This window comes from Pogoniulus pusillus, chromosome 18 (assembly GCF_015220805.1).
Source record: "Pogoniulus pusillus isolate bPogPus1 chromosome 18, bPogPus1.pri, whole genome shotgun sequence".
Classification (NCBI taxonomy): Eukaryota; Metazoa; Chordata; class Aves; order Piciformes; family Lybiidae; genus Pogoniulus; species Pogoniulus pusillus.
Window position 1 is genome coordinate 4,628,646 of NC_087281.1, and position 23,898 is coordinate 4,652,543.

Sequence of the window (23,898 nt, forward strand, 5' to 3'; positions counted from 1 at the left end):
CATTTGGGATTGCTAATATGATGTTTTTCTTCCTCTTCTTTTTGTTTTACAAAATAATCAAGAAAGGTCATATGTGGTCAAGCAAAGGATACAAGTAATGGCCAGGAAATACAGAGCTGTTTTCTTCAGTGCTAACTGTAGTCATTTGGAAAGTTTCAGAAGAGAATACAGGCTCTCAGGTTTTCCTTGAACAGGTGCACATATGTGTTCCTTTGTAGTATGGTCCTTTTACCTTCCTGATTATTTGTTGAAATTGATAGTGTAAGAGTCAACAGACCCGGAGCTCCATCCTGAAGACTAACATGTCGGGACAGAGTCCCTCCCTCAGCTCCATGGCAAGGACTTCCTTTCCACATGTAGGTGTTACCAGTGTACTATGGTACCAAGCTGGATTCCTGCAGCTCATGGCTTTACACAGAGCTGCCCTTGAAAGTCACTGTAAGATTCTACCTAGTAAATGTTTTAGCTGCCAGATTTCCCACAGAGTACCAAATCTTTCTCTATAGGGTGCAGTGACTTCTAGCTAAACTCATTGTCCTGTTTGTTAGTTACAGTGTAATCTAGTAGATTTGTCTGGTTAATCTGTATTAAATCACATATATCACAGGCTCACAGGATATTAGGGGTTGGAAGGGACCCAAGGAGATCATTGAGTCCAACCCCACTGCCAGAGCAGAACCACACAATCTAGCACAGATCACAGAGGAACACATCCAGACAGGCCTTGAAAGGCTCCAAAGAAGGAGACTCCACAACCTGTCTGGGGAGCCTGTTCCAGTGCTCTGGGACCCTTACAGTAAAGAAGTTCCCCCTTGTGTTGAGGTGAAAGCTCCTGTGCTGCAACTTACACCCATTGCTCCTTGTTCTATCCCAGGGAACAAGTGAGCAGAGCCTGTCTCCTCTCTCCTGGTCCCCAGTCCTCAGATGTTTATAAACATTGATTAAATCCCCTCTCAGTCTTCTCTTCTCCAGACTAAAAAGATGTGGGTCATTCATCCTCTCCTCATCAGGCAGCCCCCAGTCCCCTCATCATCCTCTTAGCCCTCTGCTGGACCCTCTCCAGCAGATCCCTGTCCCTCTTCAACTGGGGAGCCCAAAACTAAAGGCAATATTCAAGATGAAATCACACCAGGGCAGAGTAGAGGGAAAGGAGAATCTCCCTTGATCTGCTGGACACACTCTTCCTAATACACCTCAGGACCCCATTGGCCTTCTTGGCCACAGGGGCACATTGCTGTGCCATGGATGTTATCCACCAGCACTCCCAGGTCCCTCTCCACAGGGCTGCTCTCCAGCAGATCACCTCCCAGCCTGTACTGCTGCAGTTTATTATTCCTCCCCAGGTGCAGGACTCTGCACTTGTCCTTGTTGAACCTCCTTTGGTTCCTCTGTGCCCAGCTCTGTCTGTCCAGGTCTGTCTGGATGGCAGCACAGCCTGCAGCTGTCTCAGCCAAGCCTCCCAGCTTGGTGTGATCAGCAAACTTGCTGAGCAGACTCTGTCTGTCTGTCTGTGCCCTCATCAATGTCATTGCTGAATATGTTGAACAGGACTGGACCCAGCCCTGATCCCTGGGGGACTCCACTGGTTAGAGCTCTCCAGATGGATCTGGCACCATTGATCACCACTCTTTGAACTCTGACTTGTAACCAGTTCCTAGTCCAGCTCCCTGCCTGCTCTTCCATCCCACACTTCCTGAGCTTGCTCATTAGAATATCCTGGGAGATGATGTCAAAGGCCTTGCTAAGGTCAAGGTAGACTACATCCACTGCTCTCCCTGAATCTTCAGTTATGTCATCATAGAATGCTATCAGGTTAGTCAAGATACTGTTTCTTCTTTTCACACTTACGTAAGTCCCTGTCTTACAGGCAAGTCCAGAGTGATTCAGACTGACATTTCCAAATTAAATTAGAAGTCTGTTGTTAAATTGAGTCTGAAGCTTGGAAATCCTGGACCTTTGACTTTGATATACACTTTTCTCTTTGGCCTGATGTAGCATAAGCTTGTTAGTATGCAAGCCTCAACACGGATTTATCTGTTTGCTCAGGCTGTTTGTTAGCAGATGATTTCAGGGAAATCAGGCAAATTCAGGGCAAGGCAGCTTCATAAAAATTAATCGAGCTGGATAGGATTGGTGTGTGTGAGAGCATGCTGGAGTTATTCTGTAGCATTTTGGCCTAGAGGGCACCCTAAGTACATTTTTTTTTGCAGTTAATAAATAAATAAACACAGCAATGTTTTGACCAAACAGTCACATTGTTCAGCAAAGGAGACATGTGGTTGACTTTAGTTTAGAAGGGACGTTGAGATGCTTGAGCGTGTCCAGAGAAGGGCGACGAGGCTGGGGAGAGGCCTTGAGCACAGCCCTACGAGGAGAGGCTGAGGGAGCTGGGATTGGTTAGCCTGGAGAAGAGGAGGCTCAGGGGAGACCTTATTGCTGTCTACAGCTACCTGAGGGGTGGTTGTGGCCAGGAGGAGGTTGCTCTCTTCTCTCAGGTGGCCAGCACCAGAACAAGAGGACACAGCCTCAGGCTGTGCCAGGGGAGATTTAGGGTGGAGGTGAGGAGAAAGTTCTTCACTGAGAGAGTCACTGGACACTGGAATGGGCTGCCCGGGGAGGTGGTGGAGTCGCCGTCCCTGGAGCTGTTCAAGGCAGGACTGGACGTGGCACTTGGTGCCATGGTCTGGCCTTGAGCTCTGTGGTAAAGGGTTGGACTTGATGATCTATGAGGTCACCAAACCCTGATGATACTGTGATACTGTGATACTGTGACTTCTTTTTCACTGTTTGGGAGAGTCTCTGTAGTCCTTAGAGCACCAACATTTGTCATTACACTGTGGCAAAGGGTTGGACTTGATGATCTGTGAGGTCTCTTCCAACCTTGGTGATACTGTGATACTGTGATAAGAGCAGATGCCAAGGAAATGTCCACGATTTGAGATGTGTTCTTTTGTGTTGAAGAGAAACCAGGTGCTTTTAGATATTATAGTCATTGCTTGGACAGGAAGAATTTGTGTTAAAGAAGCTATTTGTGTGGTAAGTTTCCCTTGAAGAGAGGCCAGACCCGGGAGCAATCTCTTCTTGTCTCTCTCCTTCACAGCTGTCACGAAGCAATTCTGCTGAGAGCTTTTTAATGTGTTATAAAAGTAATCAGTTACTTCTTTTAAACTGCAGAAAGAATTAGTCTCAGTTTATTAGCAGATCTGCTAGCCAGAGATGGAAGCTGCTGGCTGTCTGAATAAATCTAGTCTATTCACCACTCTGTGGAGTCTGTAATCCTTAGAGAGTGTAAAAAATTTACCAGACATCCCTGAATGCTGAATTTTGCATTGATTCATATCTCACACTTGTTTGAAAGACATTTCAGATCGTAACCAAACAAACAGTTCCCTCTTGTCTAAATCTCTGAGGAGAGATTTTGGTGGCTTTAAAAGGATGTAAAATTTCCTAAGCCAGTAAAAAAGGCTTGAGATACTGTAACCTGAGGCAGTGGATGAGAGACTTTTTGATCATTGGAACTGAAAGCTTTCAAATTTCAGGGGATCCTTGTGGTCAAGAGGTGCCTATGCCTGTCAGAAAAAGAGCAGAGTAACTCCATGTGATCATATGTCTGTGTGGAAGCCATTGCTGGTTTCTAAGTGAACCCAAATTTCATGGGTTAGTCCTATTTAGTTTTAATGGCTCTACTAATACAAGGCACAGCTGAGCAATCAGACCTTTATGAAGCTCCATATATACTGACATTGATCCATGAAATGTTCATTTCCTAGAAGTAGCAGCATTTAAGTGCAAGTAGTCAAAACTGTTACAAAAGCTGTTTCTTTGTTTATAAACAGATAGGGTGACTTAAGAGCTTAAATACAAGAAAGGAGGGGGGGAATGTACTGTACTCAGCACTGGTCAGGCCACACCTGGAGTGCTGTGTCTAGTTCTGGACCCCTCAATTCAAGAGAGATGTTGAGATACTGGAATGTGTCCAGAGAAGGGCAACAAAGCTGGTGAGGGGCCTGGAGCACAGCCCTGTGAGGAGAGGCTGAGGGAGCTGGGGGTGTGCAGCCTGCAGAAGAGGAGGCTCAGGGCAGAGCTCATTGCTGTCTACAACTCCCTGAAGGGAGGCTGTAGCCAGGTGGGGTTGGTCTCTTCTGCCAGGCAAGCAGCAACAGAAGAAAGGGACACAGTTTCAAGTTGTGCCAGGGGAGGTCTAGGCTGGATGTTAGGAGGAAGTTCCTGGCAGAGAGAGTGATTGGCATTGGAATGGGCTGCCCAGGGAGGTGCTGGCGTCACCATCCTTGGAGGTGTTGAAGCAAAGCCTGGCTGAGGCACTTAGTGCTATGGTCTGGTTGCTTGGCCAGGGCTGGGTGCTAGGTTGGACTGGATGATCTTGGAGGTCTCTTCCAGCCTGTTTGATTCTATGAATCTGTGATTTTTAAGGGCCAGGTAAGATTGTCACTGCTAGAACATTACATCTGTAATGTGTTTTTCAGTTTGAAGGCAACTGGGGAAGTCTCTTTAGATGATTCCTCAGCTTCTGCATTCAGAATTGGGTAAAGCATGTGCTGAAAGTTTAGTGCTCCTTCAGAAATTCAGAATATTCTCTCCCACAAAGAGATTTTGGGGGCCTCACAATTCTGAACTGGAAAAACGGAATGATGATGCAGCTGGCACATGTTTTAGTTGAAAACCTATCAGAACCATTTGTTTTGCTAAGAGAAAATGAGAAAATATATTGAATCTATTAGGAAGATTAACCCTTGTTCTGATTGAGTGAGCCTGCTAGAGGATGAGATGACTCTAAATCCTAGTTCATGAGCAAACATGAACCTACTACAGAGGGCTACCTACGCATGCACTGCATGCACACTGCTTTTGTACAGTAATTATCTTCTGTAAACCATGAGAGGAAAGCATCTGAGTGAACAAAATGGAAAGGACTACTGACAATTTGTAGAACAGCTGGCCTCTGTTGTATCTGGCTTCAGACAGGAACACATGAGGCTTCTACTTGTTTCCAAAGCAGAATAAACTGGTATCATTTTAGCAGCATTCATCCAGGCAGATTTTAGGTTTAAGTTGAGAGTTTGCACAACCAGACAGCAAATATGACTTTTCTGTCTTGGTAGGAAGTAGAAGAGGGAGTAGCTCCAAACTCCCCATGATGGGAAAACAAAATTGGGATCTCAGTAAAAGAGATTTCCAAGCTTGGATCTTTGCTACTCCAAAGCATCCCTGGCTTCCAATTGTTTTCTGCAGTACACTGGCCTCTCTTATTAAAGCAGAGCAGAACTGCAGCAGTTGAAGGTTTTCTGTCAAAAGAGGCAGTTTTTGATAAAATTGAAATGCTTAACTGGAGTATGCCTGGAAGGAAAAAAAAAAATCTTTTGAAGAAATAGTGGAACAAAAGCTGATGATTGATTTCATCTGAAGTAAAAATGGTACTGTGCTACGCTGTATAAAGTGTATAAATGGAAAATAGAACAAAACACTTTTGATGCCATCGAAACAGAATATTTTGAGCAACCTCCAAGTGACTTTTAAATTGTGTTTCATTGGATACTGAGAATTGTTCACTTTTCCTCCATTCCTGGAAGGAAAAAAATGTTTAACATGAGGTAGTTTCACATGGAATGCAAACATTGCTTACAAGCCATCCCCAGTCTCTGCTCTGTTCTTGTTCTGGTCCTCTGCTTGGCTGATGAAGGCTCATGTATCTGCAAAAATTGCAGTCATGGAATCTTTCTGAGAGAAGAAATGTTAGATCTGTGGTGAGGGCAGAATCATGATGTAGAAGGCAGGGACAGAAGGCAGGAGAAAGGTTCTGGCTTATTTATGGCCAAGAATAGTGAGGCTACACGGTGCTATTTCCCTATGGGGGAAGTCTTTGTTTCCACTGTGATCACTGGGGAAGATTGAAGCCCTTGTGGTCCCATTGCTCTTTCCCTTGCCCTTCCTTCAAAAACGTTCTGACATCCTGGGTGTCTTTTCAAGAGTCTGAGACCTTTGCCAGCTCTCACTTTCTCCCACCTGCTGCAGCAGGGATTGGAGATGCAGTTGAAGTCATGGGTAGACATCACAACCTGGAGACCTGCTCTCCAGTCCCAGCAGAGCTCAGACCATCACAGGAGGAAGAACAGCTCTGTATGATAGCCATGTATGAGCCTCAGCAGAAAGACTTGCTGTCTGTGGGTGCCAGGTTGGAGGGGATGAAAGCTACAGGGAGTTAAATACTGGGAGGAAGCAATGTGAGCATTTTTAAATACTTTACCTGCCAGAATCAGTGTAACAAACTTTTCCCTTTGACATGAGATAATTTGCTGGCGTGTTGCAGTTTTGTTGTGTCAAGGGTAGACACTAAAGTTTAATTATTGAAGCATGGATGAAGAGGAATTTCTTCTCCCCTTAGAGAGAGAGGAAAGGGACTTTTTAGGATATCAGGGAGTGACAGGACTAGGGGGAATGGAGCAAAGCTGGAGGTGGGGAGGTTCAGACTGGACGTGAGGAAGAAGTTGTTGAGCATGACAGTGGTGGGAGGCTGGAATGGGTTGCCCAGGGAGGTGATTGAGGCCCCATCCCTGGAGGTGTTTAAAGGCAGGCTGGCTGAGGCTGTGGGCAGCCTGCTCTAGGGTAGGGTGTCCCTGCCCATGGCAGGGGGATTGGAACTGGCTGATCCTTGTGGTCCCTTCCAACCCTGACTGATTCTATGACTCTGTGATTCTAGATGCACATCTGGATGCCCCCCCAGGTCTGCTGCTTGGCAGTACTGCTGTGAACTGTGTCTGCAGGGCTCTGGGAGAGCTTCATGGCCAGCATCAGAGGACAGGCACTCCCTCCACTCCCACCTCCCTTTCTGGGAAGCTGGGCACTGGCAAAGCCCTGGGCTGAGTGTTCCACGAGGATAAACAACACAACACAGTTAAAGAACTAGCTGTATGAGAGTGAAAAAAAAAAAAAAGCATAAATATTGGCACAGGGCAGAGGCACCCTTGAGGCAGCATTCACTGCAAACCCTTCACTGAATGAGCAATAGTTAAATGCTTGTCCTTGCCTCTTTCTTTCAGAAGTAGGGCAAATATCTATAGAGTTCCCAGTGGGGAGGTAATCTAACTTTAACTTTCATATAGCCAAGTAAAACACCCGAGACCCGTGTTAGGAATGCAAGCAGGTCGTCTGAATTATGATTATTCAATCTGGATTTATTTTAATCTGACATGCCTCTCACGTGCTTCATTTAGATTCGTCTTGACCTGAAAACTGTAATCTCGATGCCTTTACCCTTACAGGTGATTTATCTTGTTGCAGCATTTTGTATTTTACTTTAAAAAGACACTCATGTAATATTTTGACAGCGAAATAGGCACATTTCACTGTCTCAGATCTCACGAGCATGGTCTGGGTCCCCTTCCAGCAGTAATCTCTTTTGCTCTCCCTCCTGTTAATTGGGGCAAGAAGATAATGAATTAAGAACCGCGGGAGGTGAGAGCAAACACCTCCCTGCAGCCGCAGCGTGCTCCGGGTGATGATTGCTTGCTCGCTTACAAGACAATAGCCGAAGAAATTAAGGAGGGGGAGAAAATGACTGATCCTTCAGTATGAGATAATGGATGAGCCCGGGATGACCTGTTTTTTTCCTTGCGGTGAAGCGGTGCTGAAGACAGAGGGCACCAGCGCCCAGCCCACAGCCGTCGCCCCGCCGCCAGCGAGCCAGCTTGGGGCGGCCGATGAGCCGCCAATGCCTGCTCCGAGCAGGCTGAGAGCTGCTGCCGCGCCTGGCCAGGTACGTTTCGGGGGCAGCCCTCCAAATGGACTGCGGGGATCAGCCGTGGGGCTGCCTGTGGGGCAGGCGGTGCAGACAAAACGCCCTCGGGAGACTGGCTCCGTGGCTGCACGGGAGAGTCTTCTGCCTGCATGTGCGGAGACAGAGCCAGGACGGCAGCGCTGCTCGTAGCATCGCCGTCCTCTTGACTGGCTCCAGCTCACTGCACCGCTCGGCGGCCAGCCCCGCCGCGTCCCCAGCCGCCTTGCCCTGCGCCGGGGAGGGACTGGGGATGGCGGCCAGTCTGGGGCGGTGTGTGCCGCCGCTGGTCTCCGTGCGTCGGTGTGTGTCTTGAGTGTGAGTGAGCGTGTGCGAGTGCGAGCCTGGGTGCGAGTGTGCATGCGGAAACCGCCGCAGCGGCGCCGGGCTGAAGGCAGAAGTTTAGGGGGAAGCGCCCAGCGGTGCCCGCGGGCAGCCGAACCAGCAGTAACGAGGCCGGGACAGCGGGGCTGGGGGTCACGGCCACAGCGAGTCGCCAGGACAGCGGGGCCCGACGGAGCGCGGGGGCAATGCGCCGGGATTGAGGCGGCGTGCGGGAGCTGTCCCCGGTACTGACGGTGCCTCGGTGCAACAGGGACCGGACCGGCCTCGCCACGCTGCTGGGTCCCCGGCGACGATGCAGCCGCGCCGCCTACCCTCTTTCTAGCACGGCGTTTCTAGCCTTCAAGGCCAGTCTCACCGTCGTTCGCCGCCCGAAGCCTGTGTGCAAGGCAGGCGTGCCGGCAAGGCACATCAAGGACTTCGCCCGCGGTTGCCTTAGTAACTAATATGTATGTTCACCCCGTTGCATGTGTGTGACCCTGGCTGAACTACAGTTTTGCCCCCTACACATGGAAAAGTTAATGTGAACTGTAAAGCAGTTCCTTTCTGCCTCCCTTTGCTGACCTTTAAATGACATTTCCTGCCGCTGGCAGGACAGGTAGCTCGCCCGCTCTTCTCACCCTCATTTTCTGTATTGCCAAAGGAAATTCCTGAGCTGAGAAAGATGCCTTCGGGGCTGGGCCCGGTGGGGCCAAGCTAGGATGCTTCTCCCAGAGCAAAGCACCTCGCGAAACTTTCAGAACTTCCCAGAGGTGGAGGGAAAGGTGGCTGCCCGCTGAAGGTGAGGGCAACAGCCCCCTTGACTTGAAAGGTGGACAGGAGAAGAATCGTATCTGAGTATGCGTTACCTTATGTCAATGCAAATAAAGACATATTTAAACCCCCCTTGGAACTCCCTTTTAAGAGGCTCGTGAAGCAAATTGCCCTGAGCATTTGTGAAAGAATTTGTTTCCTTGAACTATACTGGACTGCTTTGTTGACCTCTGGTTTGATATCTATTTCCTATTTCTATTCCACCAGGTTAAAAGCCACTAATACGATGGCTGCCTTGTCACCTTCGAGAGCAATGCTGTAAGACTTCGCTGTGATGGTATTTGGAGCAACTTGGGCGTTAGAGGGAAGAAGTGGATGTCATTTCCTTTATGCCCTTAAACCATGTGCAGGCAAGAGGAGCCCATGAAATTCGTAACCTGGGTCTGGATGACATCGTGCAACAAAATGATTGGCGTGCTGCTGGTCTTTTTCCCTGCTCTGCTCATGGAGATGGACGTGCTGCCCAGGAGTGCCGGGAGGAAGGTGCTCCTCTCCGCAGGCTCCTCGCAGCGGTCAGTGGCTCGGATGGACGGGGATGTCATTATCGGTGCCCTCTTCTCTGTCCATCACCAGCCCCCGGCTGAGAAAGTGCCTGAGAGGAAGTGCGGGGAAATCCGGGAGCAATACGGCATCCAGAGAGTCGAAGCCATGTTTCACACTTTGGATAAAATTAACGCCGACCCTGTCCTGCTACCTAACATTACCCTGGGCAGTGAGATCCGAGATTCCTGCTGGCACTCCTCTGTGGCCCTGGAGCAGAGCATCGAGTTCATACGGGACTCCCTTATCTCCATCAGGGACGACAGGGACGGGGGTACGCGCTGCATCTCCGACTCTCAGCCCCAGCCCCAGAGCAGAGTGAAAAAGCCCATCGCAGGGGTCATCGGCCCTGGCTCCAGCTCGGTTGCTATCCAAGTCCAAAACCTGCTGCAGCTCTTCGACATCCCCCAGATCGCTTACTCCGCCACCAGCATCGACCTGAGCGACAAAACGCTGTACAAATACTTCCTCAGGGTGGTCCCCTCCGACACCCTGCAAGCCAGGGCCATGCTCGACATCGTTAAGCGATACAACTGGACCTACGTCTCCGCCGTCCACACGGAAGGTAGGTACAGGGCAGTCCACAACCTTCCCCGGGACCCCTCCCAGCCGCCCTAGCCCTCTGCGCTCTCGGCGGGGGCTCCGCAGAAACGCACCGGTGCTGGATTACCCGCTGGCACCCCGGGGGCCGGCTGAAGCGCCGAGAGAGCACCGGCCGCTGCCCCCGGGGGTTCCGTCCGTCAGGTGAAGGGAGGAAAGTGCTGGAGGTGGGCAATGAGGTTTCCACGGCGCACAGGAGCACGCCCCGGCGCCGCCGCGGCTGCAGGCAACGGGAGGGGTTTCAATAGCGCAAGGGAACCCGCAAGAAACCGGGCATCTTCCCGGTGGTCTCGTCCCTCGTCCTCGTTCTCATACAGAGTGGTTCGTGCGTTTCCAAATGAAAGTTACCAGACAGAGCATCTAGACGCGGAGCTGGCAGCGGCGCTGGCCGCGCAGTGGTGGAGTCCAGAGCCTGCCCGTGGTGGGCTGGTGCGCAGGTCTTACACGCACGGTCGCTACTACCACGAGAGGCTGGCAAAACAATCACGGCTCGGCAAAGACTCCGAGATTAGCTGCTGGCTTTGCTGCTGGCTTCGCTGCCTAGGGATGCGCTTTCTGGGACTGCGAACACAGAGGAAAGGAACCTGAAAATGCCTCTGCAGTCTGAGTAGCATCTGCAAAGCCACGTCCCGTGGGAAAGAAAGGGTGTTGGCTAGTTTGTCGGTAGGTCGGGGCAAGCAGGGGTTTGTGCAGCTTGAGCATTAGTGAAAAATAAGATTTCTCTGTACAATCTGTTCATAGTCAACAGGTTCTATCAATTTCAAATATCGAAAAATATCAAAAGTAAAGGCATTTTAGGAAGGAGACCTTGATTTATGGCCTGGCTAGGTAGACCAACATAAATTGTGGAAGTAATTGTGTTTGAGAGAAACCAAACTATAGTGATATATTCATGTGACATTCCTATAGTCCAGTTATGGTCTTCAAAATGGGATTTTTAAGCACAAGGTTGTCAACCTGAGCACCTTCTTGATGTAATTTTGCATCTATTCTGTTTATCTGACTGTCTCTCTTGTAAGGATGTGATTTATGATTCCTTCCAGTTACTGAGCTGACTCCACATCTCTCATTCTGATAGAGATGACTAAGTAAAAATAGTTAAGAACATATATTATGATGAATAAATAAAATAATCTCCAGGGAGAGCTGAATATACAAAATTCAAAGGTGAACTGAATTAAACTGGACACATAAAAGACAAAAGTGTGGCAGTTTCATGGTGGGGTGGTGGTTAATAAAAGCAGAATGCAATGACCTGACATTTGCAGTTGATTTATGGATGAGAAAACAAACTGCTAGCAAGAGCTGGACATGAGCCATTAAGATTCTCTGTTTCTGACAGACATGGTTAGATCTTGTGGAAAAACAAACATGAAAAGGGCTGATATAAATCCCCATCAATCCCTTCATGGCACTTCAGAGAGCTCTGCTAACTCACAGTGCCTGAGAAGCTTCCTCAAGGGACCTGGGCCCTCAGTCCTGCAGACTCACTCATTAATATGAGTGAGACTTAACCTCTTTTGCCAAAGACATCAGCCTGTGAAGGTTGTTTGTTCATTTGTCTTAAAATGATCATTAAAAGGAGTAATTCCAGTCATTGCTTGTGAGAAATTTTAAATAGATACCTGTTTTTATGAATATGTTACTGGCTGATGAGAAATGTTTGTTGCAAGGTGTTTTTATAGGCCTTGACGTGGTACTTTTGAAAACAGTGGCTCAGTTCTACCCCACAAGGCTCTTCTCTTAGAAGGTGTCACAAAGTTTGCAGATTATGCAGCTTGAAATGCATGTTTTCTTCTAAAAATTGGTATTATTATCTATGTTCCATAACTGTATTGTTAGATTCAAGCTACAAATTCCGCTGCAAATATGTAGCAAGCTTCCAAATACTCCCTCCTTCCCCCTCCCCCCCCCCCTTTTTAATTTAAAGTGAAATTAGTATTGATGAAAATTGGCATAAATTGTTACATTTCCATCATTTAGAACCACATGCATTCACTGTAAGAGATCTGCTTGCTGGTTTGTTACAAGGTGGGAGCATTCTTTGCAGACAACACAAAGCCACTCTGAATAATAGTCTGTGTGAACAGGAGCTGCTCCATCCATGCTATGTTTGGAAATATGGGGATAAAATGTAGTTAGAAACATTCCTCCTACACACTTACTCATAGGCCTCTACACTGCCTTTACAGTGGGCTGCAAAATGTGCTGGAAGAAATTCTAGGGCATCATGGGTTGGAGAATCAGTTTGGCAGGGACTGTGAGAAATGGGCATATGTCTAGGAAACCACACAGGTTGACACTGTGAAGAAGCGAATTGTTTCACTTCCCAAGTTCTCCAGAGTCAGTCCAATCGCCTCTTTAGACCAGAAAAGCTGCTTAGTTCCTACCTAATCCCATGTTCTCGAGTTCCTACCTAATTCCATGTTCCCATGAGGGTGGACAATCCTCAGATCTTGCATCCATCTAACCACAAGGGGATGCAATGAGACCACTGAGCTGCTTGATTACCTTTGACAGCTAATCATGTTCCTCAGTCTACATTGGCTCATGGTAGGGTCTCACAGGAAAAGTTCAGAGGTGATGAACCCTTTCTCAGGCTGTCTAAACCACCCAACTGCTCTGTTTACACTTCCTCTACTCCTACGCTATATTTGGAGCTATTTGAATGTCCAAACCAATGCTGGTCTACATAACTATACCTTTAAAGAAAATCAGAAACAAATCCACTGTTTGGTGCTCACCTTTCTTAACATAAAGCCTACACATCATGAGAATGAAGATGATAAAATCACCCAATCTGTAGCATGATGTCTTTAAGTAGTCCCCAATGCACTTGACATCAAAGTTTCTTCTTATAATAATGTTACTTAGCAGTGGGGACATTTAACTGCATACAGTCTCTACCCACTAGTATATAAAGTTACATGGAGGTGTAATTTCCAGGGGAAATTTAGGCTGGAGGTGAGGAGAAAGTTCTTCCCTGAGAGAGTCATTGGACACTGGAATGGGCTGCCCGGGGAGGTGGTGGAGTCGCCGTCCCTGGAGCTGTTCAAGGCAGGATTGGACGTGGCACTTGGTGCCATGGTCTAGCCTTGAGCTCTGTGGTGAAGGGTTGGACTTGATGATCTGTGAGGTCTCTTCCAACCTTGGTGATACTGTGATACTGTGTGCCACACTTCTTTTGGGGTGGGGCATTATTTACACTATCATTTATTAAGATGTATAAACATTGCACTTGGGTAGAAAATCTGTTTTCAGAGGCCCACTTAGCATGCTGCTCATTTTTAGATGAAAACTGACACATACAGCTTCACATGGAAGAACAAAGAGAAGGGAGTTACTATGTTTGGTTATTTTGCTGTGTGTTTCAGTTGAGCATAGTTGCACATCGTGAGAGTGCTTTTTTATTCTGGAGTGGGCAGCAGTCATTAAGCAACGTGAGAAATCTGTGCATCTGCCAGTGGAAGGCTGTGTGACTCTGTACTAGCTGCAGAGCATTTCCAAGGCTATGATGTTTTTAAGAATTCTTCAGAGGTAGTTCAGTGTTGGAATTCTTGGCTTGGATGTAATTCATAGCTGGAAATGCACACAAGCCCTGTGAGGAGAGGCTGAGGGAGCTGGGGGTGTGCAGCCTGCAGAAGAGGAGGCTCAGGGCAGACCTCATTGCTGTCTACAACTCCCTGAAGGGAGGCTGTAGCCAGGTGGGGTTGGTCTCTTCTGCCAGGCAAGCAGCAACAGAACAAGGGGACACAGTCTCAAGTTGTGGTGGGGGAGGTCTAGGCTGGATGTTGTTAGGAAGTTGTTGTCAGAGAGAGTGATTGGCATTGGAATGGGCTGCCCAGGGAGGTGGTGGAGTCACTGTCCCTGGAGGTGTTCAACCAAAGCTGGATGAGGCACTTAGTGCCATGGTCTGGTTGATTGTCTAGGGCTGGGTGCTAGGTTGGACTGGCTGAGCTTGGAGGTCTCTTCCAGCCTGGTTGATTCTATGATTCTATTGATTCAGGCTGACAGCAGTGTTGTGGGTGACAAACACCATAGAGGTCAAGACAAATTCCTTCTTGAAAAGTTATTGCTTTGCAGTACTCCTAAATTCACAAATAACCTGGCTGTTCAGCTATGTGACTGCCAGCTGTGTGAGTTACATCAACTCAGAAGGCTCATCCTATTTCTGTACCTACCTTCTCAGCAATACTGCTGGAGTTTATATTTATCAGTCAATACCATGGAGTAGCTTGAGCTTTATGTCCATGCTTTTCTACATGATGCCCCTTGCTTTCAGATTTGTGTGAGCCATGATCCTTGTAAGCTCCTGCAGGAGTTTTGAGTCATTGAGTGAGTTTGGCTTTCTCAAAAAGCTGTGTTAAAATGAGTGTAATATATTCTCTTGAACATATGGTTCATAATTTGAAGTTGCTTATTCTTAGGTTTCTCAAACAGAGAAGCAAAAGTTATGTGAAGTGAAATCACATAACTAGAGAATTAGTGTCTCTAATTGAGAAAGATCTGTCAGGGGTCTGATGCTTCAGTGAGCTGGTAAGGGTAGTGGGAGACCAGAAGCATTGCACCTGCCACATGCAAGCCAGAAAAGTACTGATCAAAGCCATGCCTAACTGGTGATCATTGACCCATGTGAAACAAAGCAGGGCTTTCAGTGTATTTTCTGGGTGGCAGGTGTTCACAGCATAAGCCATTGACACAGATGGTGGTAATTAACACCCGAGCTGCAGGGTCAGAAACCAACTGGACACAAACTGCAATAGCGTTTCACCTAAAGAAATCATTCCTTCACCTGTAGACATCTGCATGCTAAGGGATAGCAGCCAGAGACGGGTAGAGAGAGGTGAGAAGTGAGCAAATGCCATCCAGTGGGTAATCAGCTTGGTTTTGCTGGCTAAGTCTTTACACTAGAACTTATTCCACACAGTAATATTGCTATTATTATTATTATTGCTGTCAGTATGCAGCTTGAAAAGCAATTTCTAGATCTGGTTTACCTATCAGTGCAGCACAAAGTTGGCTGTTGAGGGTGGTGATGGGAGGCTTTTCATCTTTGAAGTCATCGTAGCCATTGCTACCTGCTGGACTGTGGCCCCATTGCCTGTCCAGGACAAAGGCTCACCTATGAACAGGATGTTCATGGACTCTAGTGGGGCATAAAGATGTTTAATAAACTAAGGTATGTTTTTTTCTCTGCAAAAGCTGTTTGTTCTTCCCTAATACAGCATTTTTTTTCTGTGCATGAGTACTGGTTTTATTAGAGAACTATAAAATGGTTTGGGTTGGAAGGGACCTCAAGGATCATGCAGTTCTAACCCCCTGCCATAGCCAGGGACACCTCCCACTAGAACAGGTTGCTCAAGGTCTCATCCAACCTGGCCTTGAACAACTCCAGAGAGGGAGCAGCCACAACCTCCCTGAGCAACCTGTGCCAGTGTCTCACCACCCTCACTGGAAAGAACTTCTTCCTCACATCTAGTTTAAATCTCTCCTCTTCCAGTTTAAACCCATTCCCCCTTGTCCTGTCATTACAAGACCTTGTCAATAGTGCCTCCCCAGCCTTCCTGTAGATCCCCTTCAGATACTAGAAGGCTACTCCAAGGTCTCCTCGAAGCCTTCTCTTCTCCAGGCTGGTTCCTGCCAATTAGTTTTGTGCAGAAATACCTTAAATCTGCAGAAATGTCATATCTGTTGTTCATGGGATTACCCACTCTGCCTTGTAGACGCTATAAATTCATTTTTAAAAAAATGAACCCAGTATTTGCAAATACAGAATTAGCTTTTCCTCTTTGCTGCTTCCATCTGTTTTGGTACTAGGGTCAGTTGAAATGGTAGCAACAAACCACAACAGAAAATTAACTGGTATGGGCAATGTGTTAAATTCTGTCCTATGGATTTGCTCTAAAGCATATTCTGCTGACACTGAGACAATGGTTCAGGCTTATCCTATATAAAGAATGACCTTTTTTTGTGAGAGCCATCTCTTCCACCTTCCCAGGCAGTGCAGACTGAGAGAATTAATATAACTTTGCTGTTATGGTTTTGTCTTTCTCCAGTGCTCTTTTTATATAACTGGGTAGCACAGAATGTCAGATGGCACTGTGGCATAACTGAAGGGGTAGATTCAGGGAGAGCTGTGGATGTAGTCTATCTTGACCTTAGCAAGGCCTTTGACACTGCCTCCCAGGCTCAGGGGTGATCTTATTACTGTCTACAACTACCTGAAGGGGCATTGTAGCCAGGTGGGGGGTGGCCTCTTCTCCCAGGCAAGCAGCAATAGAACAAGGGGACACAGTCTCAAGTTGTGCCAGGGTAGGTATAGGCTGGATGTTAGGAGGAAGTTTTTGTCAGAGACAGTGATTGGCATTGGAATGGGCTGCCCAGGGAGGTGGTGGAGGCACCGTCCCTGGGGGTCTTCAAGAAAAGACTGGATGAGGCACTTAGTGCCATGGTCTAGTTGACTGGATAGGGCTGGGTGCTAGGTTGGACTGGATGATCTTGGAGGTCTCTTCCAACCTGGTTGATTCTATGATTCTATATTCTAGTGAGCAAGCTCAGGAAGTGTGGGATGGAAGAGCAGGCAGGGAGCTGGATTAGGAACTGGTTACAAGTCAGAGTTCAAAGAGTGGTGATCAGTGGTGCCAGGTCCATCTGGAGAGCTCTAACCAGTGGAGTCCCCCAGGGATCAGTGCTGGGTCCAGTCCTGTTCAACATATTCAGCAATGACATTGATGAGAGCACAGACAGACAGACAGAGTCTGCTCAGCCAGTTTGCTGATCACACCAAGCTGGGAGGCTTGGCTGAGACAGCTGCAGGCTGTGCTGCCATCCAGACAGACCTGGACAGACAGAGCTGAGCACAGAGGAACCAAAGGAGGTTCAACAAGGACAAGTGCAGAGTCCTGCACCTGGGGAGGAATAATAAACTGCAGCAGTACAGGCTGGGAGGTGATCTGCTGGAGAGCAGCCCTGTGGAGAGGGACCTGGGAGTGCTGGTGGGTAAGAAGTTACCCATGGCACGGCAATGTGCCCTTGTGGCCAAGAAGGCAAATGGGATCCTGGGGTGTATAAGGAAGAGTGTGTCCAGCAGATCAAGGGAGATTCTCCTTTCCCTCTACTCTGCCCTGGTGAGATCTCATCTTGAATATTGCCTTCAGTTTTGGGCTCCCCAGTTGAAGAGGGACAGGGATCTGCTGGAGAGGGTCCAACTGAGGGCTAAGAGGATGATGAGGGGACTGGGGGCTGCCTGATGAGGAGAGGCTGAATGACCTACATCTTTTTAGTCTGGAGAAGGGAAGACTGAGAGGGGATTGAATCAATGTTTATAAACATCTAAGGGCTGGGAGTCAGGAGGTGGGGGACAGGCTCTGCTCACTTGTTCCCTGGGATAGAACAAGGAGCAATGGGTGTAAGTTGCAGCACAGGAGGTTCCACCTCAACACAAGGGGGATCTTCTTTACTGTAAGGGTCACAGAGCACTGGAACAGGCTCCCCAGAGAGGTTGTGGAGTCTCCTTCTTTGGAGACTTTCAAGGCCTGTGTGGATGTGTTCCTCTGTGATCTGTGCTAGATTGTGTGGTCCTGCTCTGGCAGGGGGGTTGGACTCGATGATCTCCTTGGGTCCCTTTTAACCTCTAATATCCTTTGAGCCTGTGATCAGACAAGTTTCCCATTTCTGATATTTTCAGGTATAGTGGTTTATTAGATTCTGTGTCTTTATGTCTCAAAATGGTTTCATCTTAGTTTATTGTGGTTTTGTATTTGATTTGTTGTTATACTTTGCTCTATTTCACTGTCTAGGACATAATTTTTAAGAGTGTTTGGGGATTTTATTTTAATAGCCTTAGGAAATGCACTTTTTTCCCCTGCTTTATCATGCTGTCTTTTTTTTGCTCCTTTTGCAGGTTTGTCTTTCATCCTTTCATACATTTTTAAGTGGTCCCCATGTAATTTGCTGGAATTTCACTCTTTTGGCTGCTCCTTTTCATGTCCTTGAAAATGGTTTTGTCATTCTTGTACAATTTATTCTGGCTCAAATATTATTGCTACAGATTTTTATTTCACACCCAATTTCTTCTGCCCAAACATGACTAAAGTACAGTCAGGATTACAGACTGTTTCTCAGCTAGCTAGGTGTTAGAAAGGCCTTGTTCTGAAGACTAAATTGAGTTGCTGCCTCTTTCTTAAGTTCAGTGAGCAGATGAATAACACATATGAAAAATAAATCACAGCCTGTAAGATTTGCCTTCATCTCCATTATCTAACCTCCAATCTGGCAGCACTACCTGCAGACCCCAGGTGTGTTAGTGGTGCTTTGTGACACGTGGGGTGCTCTTTAATGAAAAGCCCTGTGCATCACAAGCTGTCCATTTCTCTTGTGATGTGCCACCACCTGGATGGCTTTTATCTATCAAATCCCAGCGTGGCAGATGCCTCATTTTACTGAAGAGTCATAGTGTTTGTTACAGAATATTGTGATACTCCACTCAAACAATTTCCACTGCCTTAAAGGTTTCTAAACAAATTAATTTCTGAAATTACATTTGAATTATATTACACCAAGTTGGGGCAGATGTGGCTGGGATGGAGGGCAGAAGGGCTCTGCAGCAGGACCTTGACCGCCTGGACAGATGGGCAGAGTCCAATGGGATGGCTTCAATAGCTCCAAGTGCAGGGTGCTGCACTTTGGCCACAGCAACCCCATGCAGAGATACAGGCTGGGGTCGGAGTGGCTGAGAGCAGCCAGACAGAGAGGGATCTGGGGGTGCTGATTGATACCCACCTGAACATGAGCCAGCAGTGTGCCCAGGTGGCCAAGAGAGCCAGTGGCATCCTGGCCTGCATCAGGAATGGTGTGGCCAGCAGGAGCAGGGAGGTCATTCTGCCCCTGTACTCTGCACTGGTTAGACCACACCTTGAGTGCTGTGTTCAGTTCTGGGCCCCCCAGTTTAGGAGGGACATTGAGATGCTTGAGTGTGTCCAGAGAAGGGCGACGAGGCTGGGGAGAGGCCTTGAGCACAGCCCTACGAGGAGAGGCTGAGGGAGCTGGGGGTCTTTAGTCTGGAGAGGAGAAGGCTGAGAGGGGACCTTATTGCCCTCTACAGCTACCTAAAAGGAGGTTGTAGTGAGGCTGGAGCTGGTCTCTTCTCCCCAGTTACTAATGATAGGACAAGAGGAAATGGCCTCAGGCTGCATCAGGGGAGGTTTAGGTTGGCTGTTGGGAGGAAGTTCTTTCCTGAGCAGGTGGTCAGGCACTGGAACAGGCTGCCCAGGGAGGTGGTGGAGTCACCATCCCTGGAGGTGTTTAAAAGGAGAGTGGATGTGGTGCTTGAGGCTATGGTCTGGTGATGAAGGCTGCTGGGATGAAGGTTGGAGTGGATGATGCTGGTGGTCCTCTCCAAGCATAGATATTGGAGGATGTTTATATATATATATATATATATATATATGTATATAAAATAAGCAAGTAGAAAAAGGCTGAATCATAGAATCATAGAATCAACCAGGTTGGAAGAGACCTCCAAGACCATTCAGTCCAACCTAGCACCCAGCCCTATCCAGTCAACCAGACTATGGCACTAAGTGCCTCATCCAGGCTTTGCTTGAAGACCTCCAGGGACAGCAACTCCACCACCTCCCTGGGCAGCCCATTCCAATGCCAATCACTGTCTCTGACAAAAACTTCCTTCTAACATCCAGCCTAGACCTCCCCTGGCACAGCTTGAGACTGTGTCCCCTTGTTCTATTGCTGCTTGCCTGGCAGAAGAGGCCACCCCCTACCTGGCTACAATATCCCTTCAGGTAGCTGTAGACAGCAATGAAGTCTGCCCTGAGCCTCCTCTTCTCCAGGCTGCACACCCCCAGCTCCCTCAGCCTCTGCTCATAGGATTTGTGTTCCAGGCCCCTCACCAGCTTTATAGTTCACTTCTCCCCATACAAATTCCCCAGTGAATTTAACTCTTGTTTCTCTTTGCAAATTGTTTGACGGGCAAACTCTCATTTTTTTCTTCTTAAAAGCAGCCACAATATGTAGTTCTCTGACCAGTAACTTTCAACCTTATCCATCTGTGGTTGCAGGTGGATTTGTACAGGCTAGGAAGTTCCCAAACATTCATTTAAACAGTGAGAAGCAGACATGAATATTGCTTAGGCGACAGCGATTTGAGATCAGAGTAAGCATTCATAAATGCTTTCTTTAAAGTGTCTGGCCAGGTTCCATCCATCACTGAATGTCTTTCTCCTGTATGGAGCAGAATATAAAAGCTAAATTTGTAGCTAATTGTCAGGCAATGAGAAAACCTTTCATGCTTATTTATATAAGTCTTTCTTACCTGCAGGGTGCTGTGGAGAGGCTGTAGTAAGTGGAAGTTTGGCACGTAGATGATCATGTTGGGTACTGAAAGCAGATGATCCTCCTAGCAAGAGCATTGTTTCTCTGACTGTTTGCAGTCTCAGTGTCTTGCCTGAGCAGCCAATATGTGAAACTGAGTATTGGCAGTAGGCTGTGTTATGAGCATTGCTAAAGCTGATAGGATGAGTTGAGAAACTGGAAAGTTAAAATCCTCTGCTACGTAACTGCTCAGAAAGATGTAGAGCAGTGGACCTAAGGCTTTCTCATGGAGGATGTCTTTATTTGCCAAGTCATATTGGGCTGTGTTATAAATGATCTCAGGCACAAACCAGTCAGTACCAAAGACAATATAAAATATATTTGTTAAACAAATGTGAGCCAGCAGTGTGCCCAGGTGGCCAACAGAGCCAATGGCATCCTGGCCTGGCTCAGGAACAGTGTGGCCAGTAGGACAAGGGAGGTTATTCTGCCCCTGTACTCAGCACTGGTCAGGCCTGAACCTTGAGTGCTGTGTCCAGTTCTGGGCCCCTCAATTCAAGAGAGATGTTGAGATACTGGAATGTGTTCAGAAGAGGGTGACAAAGCTGGTGAGGGGCCTGGAGCACAGCCCTGTGAGGATAGGCTGAGGGAGCTGGGGGTGTGCAGCCTGCAGAAGAGGAGGCTCAGGGCAGAGCTCATTGCTGTCTACAACTCCCTGAAGGGAGGCTGTAGCCAGGTTGGGTTGGTCTCTGCTGCCAGGTAAGCAGCAACAGAACAAGGGGACACAGTCTCAAGCTGTGCCATGGCAGGTCTAGGCTGGATGTTAGGAGGAAGTTGTTGGCAGAGAGAGTGATTGGCATTGGAATGGGCTGCCCAGGGAGGTGGTGGAGGCACCGTCCCTGGGGGTGTTCAAGAGAAGCCTGGCTGAGGCACTTAGTGCCATGGTCTGGTTGATTGGCTAGGGCTGGGTGCTAGGTTGGACTGGATGATCTTGGAGGTCTCTTCCAACCTGGCTGATTCTATGATTCTATGATGACAGCTTTATTTAAAAAGCAGTGTGCAATGTCAGGGAAACAGATGTTGCATACTTTAAAACCCAGCACCTTGACCTCAGCAAGTAAAGGGTGGCCATGAAATGAGATGATGTCTGCTGGATTGCACAGAGCTTGACAAATGCCTCACTGCCTTCACCAGTGATACACAGTCAATGATATCTGCTGGCAAGGTATGCAGATTTGTGAAATGGCAGTTAATAGGGAGAAAAGGGAAGTTAAACTAGGCTATATCTGAAAGAGGCATGCTAATACAGCCAAATGTCAACCATAAGTACAGAAGTAAAGCATGTGTGCAGTTTACATAGGAGGACAAAGTCCTGAATATGCTGTATGGCTAGAGAGGAGCTGCCTAAAAACCACCCAAACACCCCAGAATACCACAAGCTGATGTTCTCCTTGAGACACTGTGAAATTTATCGAAAAGAGATAGGAATAAATCTCACAGTATCACAGTCTCACAGTATCACCAAGGTTGGAAGAGACCTCACAGATCATCAAGTTCATCCCTTTACCACAGAGCTCAAGGCCAGACCATGGCACCAAGTGCCACGTCCAATCCTGCCTTGAACAGCTCCAGGGACGGCGACTCCACCACCTCCCCGGGCAGCCCATTCCAGTGTCCAATGACTCTCTCAGGGAAGAACTTTCTCCTCACCTCCAGCCTAAATCTCCCCTGGCACAGCCTGAGGCTGTGTCCTCTTGTTCTGGTGCTGGCCACCTGAGAGAAGAGAGCAACCTCCTCCTGGCCACAACCTCCCCTCAGGTAGTTGTAGACAGCAATAAGGTCTCCCCTGAGCCTCCTCTTCTCCAGGCTAACCAATCCCAGCTCCCTCAGCCTCTCCTCGTAGGGCTGTGCTCAAGGCCTCTCCCCAGCCTCGTTGCCCTTCTCTGGACATGCTCAAGCATCTCAATGTCCCTTCTAAGTTGGGGGGCCCAGAACTGAACACAGGACTCAAGGTGTGGTCTAACCCAGCCTGTATCTCTGCATGGGGTTGCTGTGGCCAAAGTGCAGCACCCTGCACTTGGAGCTACTGAACACCATCCCCTTGGACTCTGCCCATCTGTGCAGGCGGTCAAGGTCCCGCTGCAGAGCCCTTCTGCCCTCCAACCCAGCCACATCTGCCCCCAGCTTAGTGTCATCTGCAAACTTGCTGATGACTGACTCCATGCCCTCGTCCAGATCATCTATGAAGATGTTAAAGAGGATGGGGCCCAGCACAGATCCCTGAGGGACACCACTAGTGACAGCTGCCAGCTGGATGTGGCACCATTCACCACCACTCTCTGGGCTTGGCCCTCCAGCCAGTTCCTAACTCGTCTGAGGGCTGAAAAAGAAAGCAAGTCTTATAGCAGGAATCTAAAGAAGCTTAATCTGTCTAGTTTGTCAAAAAGAGATACAGCTTGTTTTGTCAGGAAACGTTTCATTTCCTCCAAGCACACACAAAACAATAGGCCACATCTCTGCATCTTAATGTTTCAATGTACGACAAGTGCCAGTTGCTGGTAAGCCAACAAATCCCAATTAGAATCACTGATTCAGAATCCTAGAATCAGTCAGAGCTGGAAGGGACCACAAGGAGCATCCAGTTCCAAACCCCCGCCATGGGCAAGGACACCCTGCTCTAGATCAGGTTGCCCACAGCCTCATCCAGCCTGGCCTTAAACACCTCCAGGGACGATGCCTGCACTGCCTCCCTGGGCAACCCACTCCAGCCTCTCACCACTCTCATGCTCAACAACTTCCTCCTCACATCCAGGCTGACTCTCCCCACCTCCAGCTTTGCTCCATTCCCCCCAGTCCTGTCACTCCCTGACAGCCTAAGAAGTCCCTCCCCAGTTGTTCTGTGGGCCCCAAAAGAAAAGAAAAGGGAGGCTAACATGTTTGCTTGTGAGGGTGATTAACCAGTGGGACAAATGGCTGAGGAAAGAGATGCATTTCCAGACTTGACACTGTTTAATCAGATTTTACTGCAGATGTTCCAGTTCAGTTTTGTTCAAAATTCAAGGCACTGGGCCCAGTCCAGTGGGGGATCTGGAGTGAATATATGGATTGGCATCGCACAGGTGGTCAAATATGAAGAGCTGGCAGCTGTTTCTCGCGTTAAATCTTGTTAATTTATGGACAGTTTTGATTATATAATCAGGCAGGCCTGGGAAAAAAAAGTTCAGCTTGAGCAGTAGCTTAACTTCATGGGTTCACACATCTGCTCAGCTGCTTCAGAAAATTCATAGCATCCTGTGGTGTAGATGCTGATTGGAAAGGAAGAGAAATTCAGGGCAGAATAATTCTCTCCATCAAATTCTGTCCACCATGGCAGTTTACATGCATTATTTTAAGTCGGTGTTTGTTCCCTTATCAGAAGCTGCTTCTTATGAATTTTAGCACTAGACTGCAGATGGCATCAAGCTAGGAGCAGGTGTGGATCTGTT

General features: G+C 47.9%; 1 protein-coding gene across 4 annotated transcripts in view; it reads left to right on the forward strand.

Annotated features, from left to right (window-relative positions):
- Nucleotides 1-7,649: 7,649 nt before the first annotated feature.
- GRM1 (glutamate metabotropic receptor 1) overlaps nucleotides 7,650-23,898 on the forward strand; it is a 175,015-nt gene continuing 158,766 nt past the window's right edge. For all 4 annotated transcript variants that reach the window (XM_064158266.1, XM_064158267.1, XM_064158269.1 and 1 more), the window contains exons 1-2: nucleotides 7,650-7,771; nucleotides 9,152-10,049. In XM_064158266.1, coding sequence (XP_064014336.1) covers nucleotides 9,287-10,049 — 763 coding nt within the window. In that variant the 5' untranslated portion in view covers nucleotides 7,650-7,771; nucleotides 9,152-9,286. The remainder of the gene's footprint in view (nucleotides 7,772-9,151; nucleotides 10,050-23,898) is intronic.